At 46.6% G+C, this 18,261-nt stretch overlaps 1 protein-coding gene across 1 annotated transcript; it reads right to left on the bottom strand.

Annotated features, from left to right (window-relative positions):
* Positions 1 to 359: 359 nt before the first annotated feature.
* Kdelr2 (KDEL endoplasmic reticulum protein retention receptor 2) lies at positions 360 to 16,527 on the bottom strand. Its single transcript, XM_038345435.2, has 5 exons — positions 16,302 to 16,527; positions 7,786 to 7,886; positions 3,249 to 3,407; positions 993 to 1,245; positions 360 to 659 (listed from the first exon to the last, which is right to left on the bottom strand). The coding sequence occupies exons 1-5, from the start codon at positions 16,390 to 16,392 to the stop codon at positions 625 to 627; spliced, it is 639 nt and encodes a 212-aa protein (XP_038201363.1). The 5' UTR covers positions 16,393 to 16,527; the 3' UTR covers positions 360 to 624.
* Positions 16,528 to 18,261: the final 1,734 nt, after the last annotated feature.

Genomic DNA, 18,261 nt, shown 5'->3' with positions numbered 1-18,261 from the left:
CACTGTTTCCACTGGAAACCTGATGTGCTGATAATGAAGTCTAGGCCTTGCCAGCCACTCTCGCGGACCTGAAGTGTAGTGTTTTGACATCTGGGGAAGGATTTTCAGGGCAATGAGGACTGACTTGAGCAGAAACACCAATGGAACACACAGTGTCTCAGATTTCAAACACAACTCATCTTTTGGCAAAAAAATGAAATAAATAGCATGGAAATTTGACAGATGTTTGAATAATCTACCAAGTGTTGAGTATAATTTCATTGTAGACACAAAGAAGCGACCATCTCAACGAATTTTCAAAAAATAAAAAAGGCTTGTACTTATTCTGTACAAAACTGTCACTTTTGGAACTGTCCCAATTCATCTACACATTGAATTTATTAACATAGCATTAAGTTTCTTTGTGTAAAAAACTCTTTGTACATAGTAATAAAAAAGCTAAGGCAGGATGCAGTGGACAGAGCCTCCTGGTCCCTTCCTCTGCATCCCTGCAGAGCCACAGGGAGCGGCTGCGACAGAAGGAGCCATCTCTGCTTCTCCGCACTGAGCATCCCGCGCCCTCGCTGTGGTGAGAATCCTGTCCGAGCACCCTGAAGGACAGAGGCTGCTGGTGGTCTTTGGCACTTACGCTGGCAGACTGAGCTTCTTTCCCTTGAGTACTGGAGTTGACAGAAAAGAACAGAAACAAGAGGTCACTGTATGAACAAGTTCAGTTCCCTTCTCCCTGGTCCTTGTCTCAACACATGCCGCACAAGTACAAGGAAATAACAGCAATAGAAAGAAACAGCCAGGCCAGGCGGTGGTGATGCACGCCTTTCATCCCAGCATCTGGGAGACAGAGAAAGGCGGATCTCTGAGTTCCAAGCCAGCCTGGTCTACAGAGTGAATTTTAGAACAGCCAAGACTACACAGAGAAACCATGTTTCAGGAGAGCTGGGCAAGCAAGCCCTTGACAGAATCTGCAGCTATGACTGAAGACAGACATGACATACCTTTTGTAATGTATAAGTAAAAGAAGTCACAGTAGAGAATGGTCTGGACCACACCAGCCACCACAGCAATGAGATCAAAGAAACCCTCGAAGTAGAAGCGCCAGATCCAGTTGACGAGGTATAGAGCACGGTAGAGGCCCAGGAAGAAGAGGTAGTGGGTGGTGATGGTCTCAGCCTCGCCGGTCTTGCTGATCATGAAGAGCTGTGGAAGGATGGCCACGGACTCCAGGTAGATGGAGAAGGTCCACAAGATCTGGGAGACAGGAGGCCGGCTTCAGCTACCACATATGACACCATTTAAGAGGCTGGGTGAGCTGCCTGAGATGAGCTGGGTAAGGGAACTGCCGTGTCTTATCTACCATGGATCCACACAGAAGGCGTTCCTGTGTGGGCTCAGCTCACTCCAGACCCAGAGTCCCCAACCCACCTGCTTTCTGTCACCGTTTCTCTTGATTCTCCACCAACTGCCCTTATTTTTCCACTATAGATGGCTCTGCCTGACAATTCTTCAACTTTGCAACAATATGAAAGCAACATACACTCAATAGAAACCATACTTGATTTTCACGTTCGGGCTGGTGGGATGTACTACGATGCTGGGCAGCAGCAGAGCTGCTGATCCCGGTCAGTCACAGTACACCTCCGGCACCGACAGGAAACAATAGTCTACAATGTGCTAGGTTGATAAGAATGGATAAGGAAAATGTGGTACATTCACACAATGGAGTACTACACAGCAGAAAAAAATAATGACATCTTGAAATTTGCAGGCAAATTGATGGATCTAGAAAACATACTGAGTGAGGTAACCCAGACACAGAAAGACAATTATCACATGTACTCACTCATAAGTGGTTTTTAAACATAAAGAAAACCAGCCTACAAATCACAATCCCAGAGACCTAGACAACAATGAGGACCCTAAGAGAGACATACATGGATCTAATCTACATGGGAAGCAGAAAAAAATAAGATCTCCTGAGTAAATTGTGAGCATGGGGACCTTGGGAAAGGGTTGAAGGGGAGGGGAGAGGCAAGGAGGAGAGCAGAGAAAAATGTAGAGCTCAATAAAAATCAATTTTAAAAAAAGATAGCTATATTAAATGTTTTCTTTCTTTTTTTTTTTTTTTTTTTTTTTTTGAGACAGGATTTCTCTGTGTAGCCCTGGCTGTCCTGGAACTTGGAACTCACTCGTAGACCTGCTTGCCTTGAACTCAGAGATCCCTCTGCCTCCTGAGTGCTGGGATTAAAGGTGTGCACCACCACAGCCCAGCATATTTTTTCAACTAGCAATGAGTCTGTCAATAAATGGTCGCAGCCCCATCAGAAGTAAGGAAGCCCCTGCATTTTTAGTGTGTGTGCACATGTGCGCTAGCGCTGGAGAACAGCTCAGGTATCATTTCTTAGGTGCCATTCACCTCTTTTTAGGGATAGGGTCTTTCAGTAGCCTTATAAATAAACTGGAAGCTGGGCAGTGGTGACACACGCCTTTACCAAGTGAGTTACAAGACAGGCTCCAAAGCTACAAAGAAACTCTGTCTCCTAACAAACGACAACAACAAAAAAGCTGGGCTGGCTCACAGTGAGCCCCAGCAGTCTATTAGCTCAGCCTGCCCAACACTTGGGTATATGCACCACTGCACCTCCATTTCATATGGGCTCTGGAGTGCAAACTTGGGTGCTCAACACTCTACTAGCAGATATCTCTCCAGTCCGTCTCATCCCCCCACTTTTTTTTTTTTTTTTTTTTTTTTTTTTTTTTTTTTTTTTTTTTGAGACAGGGTTTCTCTGTAGCTTTAGAGCCTGTCCTGGAACTAGCTCTTGTAGACCAGGCTGGCCTCGAACTCACAGAGATTCGCCTGCCTCTGCCTCCCGAGTGCTGGGATTAAAGGCGTGGGCCACCGCCGCCCGGCTCACTTTCTTTTATTGAGACAAGGTCTTATATAGCTCACACTGGCCTCAAACTCACTATGTAGCTGAGGACGGCCTTGAGCTCCTGATACTTTTGCCTCTGCTTCCCAAGTGGGGATGAGAGGCATGTGCCACAACACCAGGCTTAGTTTGTGGAAACATCCAGCAATAAACTGCGGGCAGACACCCAAGTACCCTGGTGTTTTAATTCTAATATACCAATCTATTACAACAGTGTATGCTGTACCAGAAGACTGTCAAACAGCAAAACTACGGGAAGAAAACAATAATAATTCATTTTCTGTTAACAGGAACCAGATGTGACCAGTAAATCCCTTAACTAACCTCAAGAGGAGAGAAGTCATGATTGACTAGAAATGAGAGGCCTCCCACGGGAACCACCAGAAACTCCACTCGGAAGGTATCATGATTTCCATCATAGGTGGCCTTAAATTTCATGTAGATCAGGTACACCGTGGCGTAGGAGCAGGCAATGTAGATGAGCTAGGCAAAGGAGAGACACCAGGTTAGGAGCACACTGCAACTGTTCCTAAACACTACCTACCATACCACCACCTAGTCAGCTTCTCTCTCTCTCTCTCCCCCCACACACACACTCACACACACTTCCGGCTGGTGTACACTCCTGAGTCACACAGCTACCACAAGCAGGACACAGGACAGTTCTATCACCCAAATCTGACCCTATAGGTAAGCCCCCTCCAGGCTCCAGTTTTGCCTTTTCTAGAATGTCCCGAGTGAAGTCAAACACCACATCGCTTTCTGCACCTGTCTTCTTCAGATGGCACAATGTGTCTGAGAGTCTGCCAAAGGTGCTACATACATTAGTAATTTTCCTTTTTAGAGATCAAAAACTTTTTATTTTTGAATGTGTACATATGCACCCACGGGGATCAGAAGAGGGCACCAGATCCCTTGAAGCTGGAACTACAGCCTACTGTAAACCTGCTGTAAGCTGTCAAATGTGGGTGCTGGTACTTGAGCTCCAGGCCTCACAACCGAGCAGCAAGCACTCTTACCCACTGACTGAGCCATAACCTCTGGCCCGTTTCCTCCTTTGTGCTGAGCAGAGGTCTAGTGTACAGGTACATCACAGTCTGCTCACTCACTCGATAAAGGGGAGGTATCCTGTTTCTAGTTGGAAGATGGGTTACAGCCTTTGTGTGAATTCATCTTACCTATGACACATCAGCCTTAGAGGGAAAAGATTGCAAAGTTCACTGCAGTTCTGGACCAAGGACTTCCGTCTAACACTTCCTTGGCTAGCTTTTTTGTAAAGATAAGACAAGCACTGTAATGCACGTTAAACTTTTGCCACAGTGGCTTTTGCTTAAATTTCACTTGTTTGTTTAGGGCCATAAAGATGGCTTGGTGGGTAAAGCTCTCAGGGCGAAGCCCGAGGACTGGAGTGTAATCTCTGGGCCATATATGCTGGAAGGAGACCAACTCCTTCAAGGGGTCCTGACCCCACATTTGAGCACCATAATGTGTGTACCGGGGAATATTAGTGTAAGTCTGTGACTTTTGTTTACGCTGCATTTGTTTAACTCTGAGAAGCTGTGTTACTGTGCCTGGCTAAAACACCTGACGGTCCTAATAAAGAGCTGAACAGCCAATAGTGAAGCAGAAACAAGAATAGGCGGGGTTGGCAGGCAGAGAGGATAAATACGAGAAACGAGACCAGGAGAGCAAGGAGCAAACGAGAGAACAAGGAGAGGAGGGCACCAGCTACACAGCAAACACAGAGAAAGAAGCAAAGAAAGGCATATAGAAATGGACAAAGGTAAAAGTCCAGAGGCAAAAGGTAGTCGGGATAATATAAGAAAAGCTGGTGAGAAACAAGCCAAGCTAAGGCTGGGCACTCATAACTAAGAATAAGCCTCTGTGTGTGATTTATTTGGGAGCTGGGTGGTGAACCCCTCAAAAAGCCAAAAGAGTAAAACATCACATAACATGTGTGCACCCATACATGTACACTTACAGATATACGCAAAATAAATGGACATACTAAAATGTAAAATATTGTGTTACTTTAACAATAAATATCCAGATTGTTGTTATGAAATTCAGTCTGGTATTGCAACAAAGCAAAGCCAAAAGTTAGTTTTGTTTGTTTAAGATTATTACTATTTTAAGATTCTTACTATTTAAGATATTTTGTGAGTGTTTTGCCTACATGTATATATGTACACCTGTCTAGTGCTCTCCACGGGCAGAAGGGATCAAAGTCCCTAGAACTGGAGTTATAGGCGTCAAGTCCTCTGCAAAGGCAAAAAGTGATCTAATCCACTAAGCCATCACCTTTCCAGCCCTTACTATTATTTTTAAAAAGACTGTATTTTTAAATACTATGTGTCTGTGTGTTTGTGCACTTGTGGGTGACGCCTGCAGACTGGAAGTACTGGATTCCCTGGAATGGAGTTACAGGCGACATGATCTGCGTGCTGAGAACTGAAGTAGCGTCCTCTGCAAGAGCAGCATGAGTTGGGATCTTACTCCCTTTTCTGGCTTTTGTAGACATACAAACGTGCACATACATAGACACATAAATCAAAAATAAATTTTGGAGCTGGAGAGATGGTTCATCAATTAAGATGTTAAGTTCATACTGCTTTAAAAATTAGATTTAATTAATTATTAGTTATGTATGTGCACTACATGTGTGCCTAGTGCCCATGAGGTCAGAAGAGGGCATTGGGTCCTCTGGGTCTTACGTTACAGATAGTGGTGAGCTGTCATGTAGGTGCTGGGAATTGAACCCAGGTCCTCCGCAAGAGCAGCCAGTACTCTTAAACAGCTGGAGCTGGAATCACAGGCTGCTGTGGATGCTGGGTACTGAACTCCTGTCCTCTGCAAGAGCAGCAAATCCTCTTAACTGCTGAGCCATCTCCCCATCCCCCTGAAAGCCAGTTTGTAAAACAATTCTGCCTCTAAGACAGCAATTTTAGGTACAGAGCAACAGAACTGTCCAACGGCTTACAATTGAGTCCTGTGTTCCTTCATCTTCAAAAGGTCACCCGGCCCCAAGGAAAAGCCTAGTATTCTGAAATTATATCAATTTGTAAACTGCAGAAACTCAGGCCTAAGAATCAAATGCAGATTTCAATCATGAATAGAGATGGCTGGGATAGGACCACAGTGTCTTGTTACTCCTTCTTCCTAGGAAATACAACTTAAAAAACCTAATTAGGAAAACACTGGGGCAAATGACTTAAATGGGGAAATGAGGGCAATCACCAAGCCCTTAACCCCACAATGACACTAAACAGTTCCCAGGCCTCATTATGCATTTATGTTTGTAAATCTTCAGCATGTATTAAAACTGTTGGTTTTAGCCTACACATTTATTAATAAAGAAAGCACACATGTAGATGCACCCACATGAGCCCCCTCTGGACCATACCTAGTCCAGGTTTACTGTAGCCGGGGGCTTCCCAGGGCCCTGCCTGTAACCTACAGCTGGGTTCTGGCTCCATAAGCAAGCAAGCAGGATTGTGCTGAGTTGGGACTCTGTAGAAGAGAGGGCTCTGACTCTCCCATCCCCAGTACCTGCAGTTTCATCTTATCAGACAACAAGCAGAACCTAGTTATCCTGGATATATGCATTCATCCAGGTTTGTGTTCCTCTGTGTGTGTGTGTAGGACAGAGATTGAGCTTGGGTGTTTGAGTTATTTTAATTTATGTGTATGTAAAAGTATATACCTGACAGAAGCCACAAGAGCGCAAGATCGTCTGAAGTTACAGACTGTTGTAAGCCTCTTGATGTGGGTGCTATGAACCACTCAGTTTCTCTGCAAGAGCAGTATGTGTTCTTAACTGCTGAGTCACCGCTCCACCGAAGGTGTTCTTGATACAAAAAGGGCTCAGCAATCAGACTAGGCTGGCAGGACTGAGCCCTGGGGATCCTCTCTCTACCTCCCTGGAGCAGGGATTACAAGTGAGTGCCCCCACGCACAACTTATACAGGTACTGAGGATCAAACTGACACTTCACGCTGACATGGAAGTGCTGTACAGACTGAGCCACCTTCCTAGCCCAACCTAGCCATTTTTAAGACAGTCGAGTATTTCCTGGTTACTAGAGCCCTGAACAAAATGATTACAAGTAACTCAAATTTGCTCTTTTTTCCTTAATTTTTTAAACATTTTATTTATTTGATATATGTGTTTGTGTATGTGTGTGGCAGTTAAGGGACAGCATGCAGAAGCTGGTTCTCTTTTTCCACCACGTGAGTCCCCAGGATTGAACTCAAATTGTCAGGCGTGGTGGTAAGTTTCCTTATCCACTGAGCCACCTCACCAGCTCTCAAATTTGACTTTTAGCAAAGATCATAAATCCAAATATTGCATGCCCACTTTAACCTATATTTATCAAAATGCTTTCAAACACCAAGTGTTGGGTAGGGAGGGGGTGCTATAAAGTGCTTACAGAAGGTGAGGCCCCAGTCGATTCCCAACACTAGAAAAATCAAGAAATAAAGCAAAAGACATGAAAGCAGAAGAGAGACAAGAGAGTGCAATGGGGTGACTATGACTGGAAGCTCGGCTCTCTAGAGACAGACACACAGACACATCAGCAAGGTGCATCAGCAGGTAAAAGCCCAGCCAATTGAGGCTGACAACCTGTGTTGGATGGAGGGACAGAACTTATTCCCAAAAGTGCCCGGTCGCCATGAGGGCACCATAGCATGTGCTTGCCTGCATTTACATATACACACATTGAAAACGAAAATTTTTAGAATAGTGTATCTAGCTATTAGTCTTAGAGAATTTAAATTAAAAAAAAACAAAACAAAAAAAGACTAGTTCCCTTGGGTGTGCACATGGGGGTAGGTGTGCTGGAACTGAAGTCATACCATACCTTCATAGATGTATTATAGAGGGAAATGAATGAAGTAAAAAGATCCAGGTAACGAGTTGTGAAGACCAGTGCAAACAGAAGCTGGCTTTTCCCAGAAATGCCTGAAGAAACAGAAGGTGAGAGTTAGGATAGCCCTGGGGAAGAACTTTGGCTTCTGAGATCACCTGGACAGCAAGTCCGCAGACAGGGAGAAGGCACTTGGGGTCAAAGGCCCAAGCCTGGGGACAACTGATTAAACCAGAGAAAATAAAGCTTTTCTTTCTTACAACACCCCGTTTGGCTCTCCTAACTGGTCCTCCTATGGTGGATGAATCTTGGCAAGTGACTTTCTTACAATATCACCAATACACCAAGATGTCTACCCTCCAAGGACTGAGCTCAAACAGCTCCGTATGACTCGCATATGCCTAACTCCTGAGGCTGGCTGTGCTGGCACACGCCTGAGTTCCCAACACTCGGGAAGCTGGAGCAGGAAGACAGAGTTCCAGGCCTGCCTGAGCTGCAGAGACCCTGTCTCGGTGCAATACATAATAAAAACGGATACACCTTGATACCATGTTTCCCCCTGCAGAGCAGGGCAGCCACAGCTCACACGGGGAAATCAGATCACATTGTACAGGGGACCTTGCCCATACGTCTGTGTGAATTTCAAGATGCTGCAGACGGAGCAATCTATGACAGACTGGAAAGTGACTGGGATCAGAAGCTGACCGCCTCAGCGGCAGTGCACAGTCCACCCATCACACAGCGCAGAGCATGGACCCAGCAGAGAGCTCTTTCCGCTCCCACTCCCTTCTCTCCTGTGGAACATGGTTAAGTGCACTCTTTGACTTTCTCAGGTCATTTACAGCTTACAGAAACAAGCATGGAAGATCTTTCTCATTAGGCGTGACAAGCTCCTTCACAAAGGAGTAGAAAGAATGAAAGCTGACTGCTTCCACGCAAGGACCTAGGGCAGAGCTGGGCAGCCGATCTGCTTACTGCTTTCTTCAGAAAGGGGGGCTTCTTTCTACCAGAGATTATTGTTTCAGAGGGAAAATGTCGAAGCAGATGCTACACACTAGGGTGAGAAAGACAGGAGCCACAGACAGGTCCTATGGGATATTTGGTGAAGTCCTGAGAATTTTCCAGTTGTCTTTTCAATAAAACAGGCAGTCTGCCAAAACAGGGTTTGTTCCAGTGGGGCTCTGGTGCCAGGTACATGCTTATCATTTCGGCATTCCTGCACTAAAGTCAAGAGTGTCAAGAGTGCTAGCTCATCACTGTCCTTTGAGACCCAATGAACAGCTATCACCTCCACTTGGAGACTCCCTTCCTTAGTGCTGCTGATTCATCCCGCGGGCACTTCATGCCAGCTGCTGCCCTGGCTTCTCCATGGACACTATAAGACACTTGGTGGAGCTGGCTCAGGAGATGAAGCACTGGTCATGTGTGTGAGAGGATCCCCAGAAGCCATGTGAAGCCAGGCTTAGCAGCAGGCATTTGTGATCACAGTCCTTCTACTGAAAGATGGGCAGTGGAGACAGAGAACCCCGGTGGGGCTCAAACATGGTGGAAGGCAAGGACACCCGAGACGCCCTCTGGCCTCACACACTCTGACACAGCTTTGATGGTCTGGTTCCTGTGCCCTCCAAAGCCTCCAATAGATACAGAAGTCTCTCGTGGAGGTTGTGCCTCATTCCATTTAGTACTTCCTGTGCTGTGCACTAGACCCGACATGTAGTAGGGTCTAGGAAAACACATGTTCAAAAGAAAATGGAATTCATTTTGTCTTCATGTCATGGGCAGTCACTGGATGAAACTTGCAGAGGATCTGAGTCCTACTGTGTCTCTAGGACAGGAAGCTGATAATGTACCCTGGGCTCTGCCCTATCTTACTACAATTGGGAGGGTGAGACGCCCTGAGTGAGCACTGGGCAAAGGAGAAGCCAGGTGGTATGTGCGATGGTGTGGAATCCATACAGGAACTACCATCTGGCATCTCGGACGCTTAAAGGATGTGGCAACCATTCTCCCTGGTCTGGAGCTTGACTAGCAAGTAACAGCTTTTCTCACTGAAAGGTGTCTCACCTCAAGGAAGTGTCTCACAGAAGGAAGCAATCTCAAGCTAAAGATAGGAGGAGGTGGGCAAGAATCACCTGGGGTTGGGATGGAATTGAATAGCTGCTACATTATCTGTCTACTGATGATCAGCAGAGCTGGGCAGTCTGCCTGCCTGCAGTTCTGAGGGTCAAACCCAGGGCCTCATGGTAGGCAAGACCCTCATTACTGAGTTACAATCTCAAGCAATACCAACTTGATCTTGGATCAAAAAGTTCCCAGGCGATGGGCTACAAGAGCTAGTTCCAGGACAGGCTCCAAAGCTACAGAGAAACTCTGAAAAACCAAAACCAAAACCAAACCAAACAAAAAGTTCCCAGGGGAACACATACAAAGCACTCAACAGCACTCCAAACTGATGCCCTGATACCTAACGCATCTTCCAGTTACATTTAAGAGCAAAACCCTTTAAATTAGTATCACTCATTCTTGTCCTTCCCCACAGAGCTCAGCAAAGCTTACAAAAGCCCACATCTCCACAGTTGAGCCCACAGGACTTTAAATTACAGTGAAGTTCAAAGTTGGGTTTCTGACATTCCTACTGGTTTATCCAAACAAAGGAGATTCTAATAACAGCAGAGATGCCACCAAGCACTGTGGGTCAGGCCACCCGAAGAGGTTGCAATCCTAAGAGTCTCTCAAAGGATCTGGATATTCTAAATTAAAAAAAAAAACAAAAACAAAAACAAAACTTTTTCTTTTGGTGGAGACAGCTGATCTTGAATTTGCTGTGGGTCAAAACTGGTCGTGACTTCCTTATCCTAGTTTCCACCCCTCCATCCCTCCAAGTGCTGGAATTACAAATGTGCACCTACGCACCCAGCTTGGACATTCTTTTAAAACTCACGACCTTTCCCTGGACTCCACAACTCAACACTTAAGAACAGTCTCACAGCCAGGCATGGCAGAAGCAGCCTGCAATCCCAGCCTATTTGCTGTAATCAGGAAGCTGAGACAGGAAGATCAGAGTTCAAAGCCAGCCCGGGCTACATGGCAGGATCTTATCTCAGGCAGAGAATGTAGCTCACTGGTAGAGAGGGTCTAGCATGTCCAAGGCTCTGGGTTAGATTCTCAGCAGGGAGGGAGGTTTTGGAACTAGAGGGTTTAGGTTCCAATTCAGTCCAGATGCTGTGTAAGGCTGGACTTGTTATATGCCACCCGAATCCCACTACCTCTGCTTGTCGACACAGACTACACCGGCTTCTTGAGAATGCTGGAACAACGGAGGAAAGCGCTTCAGCACACACGCTACTGTGGACACCCGAGAAACAACAGTCAACATTAAAGGTACATATCATTCTCAAACCCTTCCAAATGGGCTAAAACATACAGAAGAGGAGAAGATCTTCTCTTTTAAAAGATTTATCTTCATTACTTTTAAGTATTTATGTCTTTGTGGGTTAAGTGCACATGAGTGTAGGTGCCTTCAGTGGCCACAAGAGGGTATCAGACCCAAATCCAAGTCCTCTAGAAAACCAGGAGGTGCTCTCAGTGACAGCCACCTCTCCAGCCCCACTCTTTTAAAGAGCTCTCGCATCTCCTTTTAAGTGTATGAGCTATTTTAAGCTCCCTCCCTTTCTAAAAAAAAGTATTTAGTTTTGTATGTACGAGTGTCTGGCCGCATGTATGTATGTGCCCCACATGTGTGCCTGGTGCCTGTGGAAGCCAGAAGCAGTCAGAGTTCCTGGAACTGGAATTCCAGATCATTGTTAGCCCCACGTAGGCACCAGGGAGCCAATCCAAGTCCTCCGCAAGAGCAGCAGGGGGTCTTAACTGCTGAGCCATTGCACCAGCCCTTAAAGTTCCCTTTCCATTCATGTTTATATGTGTACCACATACACTTTTACCCTTTAAAGTAACCTTGTGTTTTATAATCCGCTGCTTGAAGTCATATCTTGGAATCATCTTTTCTTTCTAAGAATACACATGTCTGATTCCATCCTGTTTAATGTCTTCACAATGTTCAGTGTGGACATAAAAATATTTGAGACCACTGGACATTTGAATTATTTATAATTTTCCCTGAGGATTTATGTTTATTTTTATAATTTTTATATTTCCTACTTATTTTTATTTTCTAGATTCTATTTATTGGGGGGGGACACAGTGAGGACAGAGAGGGCATCAGGTCCCCTGGGGCCACCCATATGGCTGCTGAGAACTGAACAGCAGCGAGTGCATCAACAAGCCATCTCTCCAACCTGTTTTTATAGCTTCACTGGTGTAAATTCTACCCAAACATGTCTATTTACATCTGTTTTGTGGTTGGAGATGTGGCGCAGTGATAGTGCTTGGCTGGCAAGCATGAAAGCCCAGCACTCCATAAACTGGCATGACAGCACACACCTGAGGACAGCACTGTGGGATGCAGGAAGGTACGCAACTCAACACTGTCCTTGGCTACAGAAGCACTCTTCCCTGGCAGTCTTTACACTCCTAGTTGGGAAGCCACAGCAGGTGTCCACTTCACACTCACAGAAGTTACTGCCCTTATGGCTTGACACCATGTCTGTACCTCTTCACACATGATTTACCATCTCACCTGACCTGCACCTTTCTTTGTGTAACGCTAAGGCTCAAACCCAGGCCTCACACATGCTACACATGCTGAGCAAGCATTCTCCCACTGCAGCATCTTTTTTATTCTCTCACGATTTTTCATCGTGATCAAAGATGGCTTTGAACTTCTGGTCCTCCTGTGTCTACTTCCAGAATGCTGAGATTACAGCATGCACTGCCATGCTCAGTTTATAAGATGCAGGGATGGAACCAAGGGTTCTGCCATTGCAGCCTTAGACTGCTGCCATCTGCTGCTGAGCTGTCTAACTGTTGTGTACACAGAGGGTGGTCAATGAATGCATGCCATGATTACTAAGAGACTGGCCCTCAAAGGAACAGAGGAAACAGCTCCAAGAGGAAGCCAGGAATGTGATGCAAAAGCTTCAAATATTCAGAATCATGAACAACAAAAATAAGCACTACCACTGGGGGATAGAGTCCTGTGGCAGAGTGCTTGACCAGCATGCACAGATCATGAAGTCCTAGGTTCAATCTGCAACACCAGCAAAATAAATAAATAAAGTATTAATTAATAAATTAATTATTCAGCTATGTGAAATACAGGGACAGTTGCTCCTGTCGAATCTGATAGGTTGAAAAGTTTTTAACTACACAATGGTAGGAGGAAAGGAGTGAGCAAAGGAGGCAGGCTGGAGGTCACTCACCTCAGGACCCCACCAGGCTTTTACTCAGTGCTCAACACTGACAGTGACTGCCAACTTAGAGGGAACGCCAGAAAGCACTTCACCTAAACACACAGCTTTGGGATGTGGATTTGGTTGAACTGGTAGAGCACTTGCTTGACTTCAGCGAGGCTCTGGGAAGATGAGTAAATACTATAGCTTCTTCTTCTAAAGTACCCTAGATAAGGGCTTGGAACAACAACAAAAAGTGACAATCTGAGAGAGAACGGAACCAATAAGATGCCTAGCAATTTAGGCACACAAGCTACTCTACACTTCATTTCCAGATGTGGTCACAGAATTCACACTCAAGCAAGATCAGCTTGCCGCCTCCAACTATCAAATAGGTCCTCAGAGTGGCGGTGCACAGCTGCAATCCAGCTCTAGGGAGGCTGAAGCAGGAGGATTTCAAGTTTGAAACAACACTAAATACTCAAAAACCAGAATGTCCCGCTTCCTTGCCAGCCCACCTTGTCCTCCCTTAGGGAGAATTGTCCTGTGGTTTGAGAGTGCTGGAGTGCTCAGCACTGTGTTCAAATCCTAACGCGAGCTCCCATTTTCAAGCTGAGAACCACCTGGACAGACATGGCTCAAGTTCCAGATATTTGAGAAACTCTGATCAAGTTCTTCCTCTCTCAAAAGTCGCTAAACAACTATTATAACTTAAGATGAAAAACAAGCTAGGACAAGTCAGCGTTTAATTCAGAATAAATGATCTTGGTGATTTTCATTTTTGAGAGGCCAGGATATTTTATATAGCACCATGAAGAGGACCCCTGAGTGCAAGAGTGAGGATGGTTTAATAATGTCCATAGAATACTTGGGAAACACCTGAACTGAGCTTAACCATTTATCTCCCATCTTGGCACTTAAACTGGAATACTTTGTTCATAATGCTCTAATCTCCCAGGAAAACAATGAATATTCAATAGCACCACCTTCCATTCCCTTGTTATTCAAGGTTCTCCTAAGAATTCTACTTGGGGGGCGGGATAGTTCAATCGTTAAGAGCACTTGCTGCTCTTGTAGAGGACCTGGGTTCAGTTTTCAGTAACACCATGGTGGCTTATGACTGCCTGTTAACTTCAATTCCAGAGGATCTGATGCCCTCTTCTGGTCTCAAGGGCTTTCTGTACACTTGTGATCAATACATAGGCACACATATATGCACATAAAAAATAATCTTTTTTTTTTTTAAAAAAACTCTATTTCTGGGGGCAGGAGAGATGGTTCAGCTACTAAGGGGATGTACTGCTCTTGCAAAGGACCTAAGTTCAGTTTTCAGTATCACATTAGACAGCTCAAAACTGCCTGTGACTCCATCTTCGAGGGGAATATGGTGTCTTCTCCTGGCCTCCACAGGAACCAGCACTCACACAATTAAAATAAATCTTTACTTGGCAGAAGAACCTAAGGAATGAAGAGTCTTAGAGATTTTGAAAGAAAGCTAAAGACTGAAAGTTGTGTCAGAGTCCAACAACAACGACAACACCCGAAGCACCGGCATCAAAGGTGCAGACCAACTGCAGGGGACGAAGCCAGTGTTAATTTGAAATCCAAATTATGAATTACTGCTTATGTTTCAATCGTGGCTTCATCAAAACTGTGCTTCCCTCCCCACGACTGGTTCCCTCCTCCAGCATGGGTACCTGCCCACACGGTTATTTTAAGGGCTGTCTGAGATGAGCCATAGAGAACACTAAGCTGACGACCAAATGCACACCCTATCACAACTGCAACGATTAATCTGCTGGCATCACCACGCAATCGAGCCTCTCAGGTCACCTCCAAGCCAGACGCGACGTTTTCAGGACTTTGTAACATCCACTTTGATTGATCAAAGGTCTTTTTTGGTCGTGCTCACTTCCTGGATCTCAACTATGTTCCAGGGAGAGAGATGAGACCTTCAGACAGCAGAGGCAAAGGAGTAGCGCTAACTTTAGATGAGTTAAGTTAATAAACCAGATAGGTGGTGTCTCCATCACCCAGCTCCTCTAGGACTCCTATCTTCTGCTGTCTCTGAAAAAAATTAAATTTGAGTTTACAAAGCTATTTCACTGGGGGCAATGGTATTAAGTTTAAGGACAGTATTTTAAGAATGTATTTTGGGTTTGGGTGGACAGGGTGTTTTTGGAGACAGGTTCTCATATAGTCCATGCTATTTCTGAATTCCTGATCCTCAGGCTTCTACCTCTCAAGTTCTGGGATTACAGGCAAGCACCATCATATTTACCAAGAAATTATCTAAAACTTAGAAGAGTCTTAAAATTTAATGACATGCAGAAATTCACAGCTATTGTGCAGGGAAAGTTCATTCCAGTGCCTCTCTGCAATACCCAATAAAATATGCAAGACTTGGAGGGAGGGACAGGGCCAACTCACTGGTGACGTGGAGCCAGGAAACTAGAGAACACAGAGAAGACCTCAGTGGTACCCAGCGCTTGCAGCTTAAGATAACCAGTTACTAGATGGGCACACTCAAGAAAGAAAAAACCAGTTCGCTTCTCAAAGAAGCACGAAACTGTGCCAAATAACTCATTTACTGACTCATCTTTTTTTTTTAAATGATGGACAAGATCCTGAACCCCAAGTCTTGAGTGCAGCCCTCTTAACTGTAAGCACAGGTCTGACCTGACACCGTCCTGCCTCCCCAGCCCATCCTCCGCTCCAGTCCCTCAAGAGAACAGGATAAAGAGCAGGATGCCCTCTTCCCCCAGCCGGCCCCACCTCGCGGGTGGCCCGGCTGCCACGTCAGGCCCTGCTCTCCCGCCCGCGATTCTACCCATCGTCCTCGAGCAAGTTTCCCACTGATTCCTGGGGACTCAGCGGCGCCCCCCAAAAGCCCAAAGAGAGGGACACGCCTACTAGAATCCCACACACCCCGTCCTAAACTTTTCAGATCCAGCAGGACCCGGGGCGGGGGGAGGGCAGTTTAGCGCTCTGCACCCGGACGGATCAAGTTCGCGGGCGGACCAAGCGCAGACCGGGGACCCAGGACTGCGACGGACACCCCAACCCGTGTGCACACGCGGAGGGCTCTCAAGGCCCGCTGGGCCGGCCGAGGTGGGTGTGTCCTGCCATCGCGAGCCCCGCGCGAGTCTCCCAGCGACCGAGGGCCGAACGGGTCCTCCCGTGCGGTCCTGCCCCTCGCGCCTCGCCCCGGCGACCGCTCACCCGCACAGGAGCGCGTCTTCCAGATCTTCAGCAGGAGGATGACGATGGCCGCCAGGTGGGACAGGTCCCCAGTCAGCCGGAAGATGTTCATGGCGGCGGCGGTCGGCGCGGCGGCCCCGAGGCTCGGCAGCGACTCAGGACGCGGCGACAGCCCCTGAGAGAGGAAGCGGCGAAAGATGGCGGGAGCGGGCGCGACGTGGCCAGGGACGTGGCCGAACTGCCGTCGCGCGCGCGGGGCAGCCTGGGAGAGCGGGCGCCCGCTGGGGCTACGCCCCCTGCCACGCCCCTTAAAGGCCCGGAGTCCGTGAGCTGCCGGACCCTACACCCCGCGTGGGCTGCCGACTGAGGAGGACCCAGAGTGCTCCGCAATTTCCGTCTCCAGGGTTTCCGCCCAGCTGCCAACGATTTCCTTTTTTTAAGTTTTGAAATGACACTCCATTGTGAGGATCTCTGCGTTTTCTCTCCTATCCTACTAAGACAGAAGGGGTATCCCTCTTAGGGGCGTTGTGGGAGTAGGAACTATTGTTAAAATCTCTGCGGTTAAGAACGCGTGCTTCTCTTATAGAGAACCCAAGTTCAATTCCCAGCACCCACACCGGGCAATTTACAACGCCTGTAACACTAGCTCCAGGGGATTTGATGCTCCAGGCCTTTGAGGGCACCTGCACAAACCCACCCACAAACCTCTGAAATAATAAAAATAAATATTTGAAAGTACATTTATTTGTGGGTTGTGTGGGGACATCCAGTCAGATACAGTTCTCTCCTTCCAACATGAGGGTCCCCAAGAGTGGATCAAGGTGTCTGGATTGACAACAAGATGCTTTAACCACTGGGCAATCCCACCACTGACGACAAGCTCCTCTAACCACTGAGCATCCCACCGCTTCTTTCCTCTTCCTCGGCTTGCTTTTTGCTTTTTATATGTGCATTTGCTTGTGTGTGCACACGGGTGTGCTGTGAGGCCAGATACTGTTGTCTACGGCCTCCTAGCTCACTTTACGACTGATGGATTGAAGCAGGGCATCTCACTTGAACCCAGAACTTGCTGATTCGGCTAGTCTAGCCAGCCAGCAAGCTCCACCACACCTGCCTGGCATTTATGTGGGTGCTGGAGACTGGGACTCGGTTTCTTATGGATTTTTGTCTTTGGCAATCTTTCTGGAGTTACAGTGTTTCTTGTTTGCCATTTATAAAGAAGAAATTTGAAGAATTCAATTATGGGGTTGAGGATAGGGGGCTGGAGAGATAACCAAGTCAGCAAATGTGTATATCAAGCGTGTCTGGAGTTAAGTCCCCAGCCCTGGATTGGCTATCTCCCCAGCCTTACTATTAATGTTAACAACTAATTCTTGTAAGCTATCCCCAGTACTCCTGTTATTTCCCTGTAAATAAGCAAGGATGTTGGGGGCGGGGAAAATTGGGTCCTGAATAGGCAGCTCCTGGGCTTTCCTAAGCAGCCCTGGCCGCCTTGAAAGAAAGAACTGTCAGTCAAGCAGATTAGCTCCACTCAAGCCAGCAGCAGAAATCCAGACAGCTTAAGAATGCTACACAATGATGGTGTGTGTGTGTGTGTGTGTGTGTGTGTGTGTGTGTGTGTGTGTGCGAAGAGAGAGGAGGCAGAGGGAGCATGTGCCATGGCACACATGTGAAGGGCTAAAGACAGTTTGCAATTTAGCCTGTCCTTTCTTTATGTGGGCTCTGGGGATTCAACTCAGGTGATTAAGCTTGGACGCAAGCACCCTTCCTCCACTAAGCCATCTTGCTGTCCCAGTGAACCTCAGCAAGAATGATTTCAAAGGGCCTGGGCCTTTGGTTAGCAGTAGTTTATTTGAACTCTAGGTGACCCTGCAACTGTTTCCACTGAGGCCTGATGGACTTCACTATCAAAATGACTGCTGGTACAGCTAAAGAGGCGGTGTTGTGATTGGTGCAAATATTAGCCCTCATTTGCATGTCA

Source organism: Arvicola amphibius, chromosome 10 (genome assembly GCF_903992535.2).
Source record: "Arvicola amphibius chromosome 10, mArvAmp1.2, whole genome shotgun sequence".
Taxonomy (NCBI): Eukaryota; Metazoa; Chordata; class Mammalia; order Rodentia; family Cricetidae; genus Arvicola; species Arvicola amphibius.
Note: the sequence above shows the minus strand (reverse complement) of the source record. Positions and strands in the feature narration are given on the sequence as shown.

Excerpts from the sequence above, each read along its gene's own strand:
- Kdelr2 (XM_038345435.2), bottom strand. The coding sequence starts at position 16,392 with ATGAACATCTTCCGGCTGACTGGGGACCTGTCCCACCTGGCGGCCATC. Across the intron at positions 3,408-7,785 it reads TCTATAATACATCTATGAAG|CTCATCTACATTGCCTGCTC; the intron begins GTATGGTATGAC and ends TCCTTTGCCTAG. Across the intron at positions 1,246-3,248 it reads ATGACTTCTCTCCTCTTGAG|ATCTTGTGGACCTTCTCCAT; the intron begins GTTAGTTAAGGG and ends CCTGTCTCCCAG.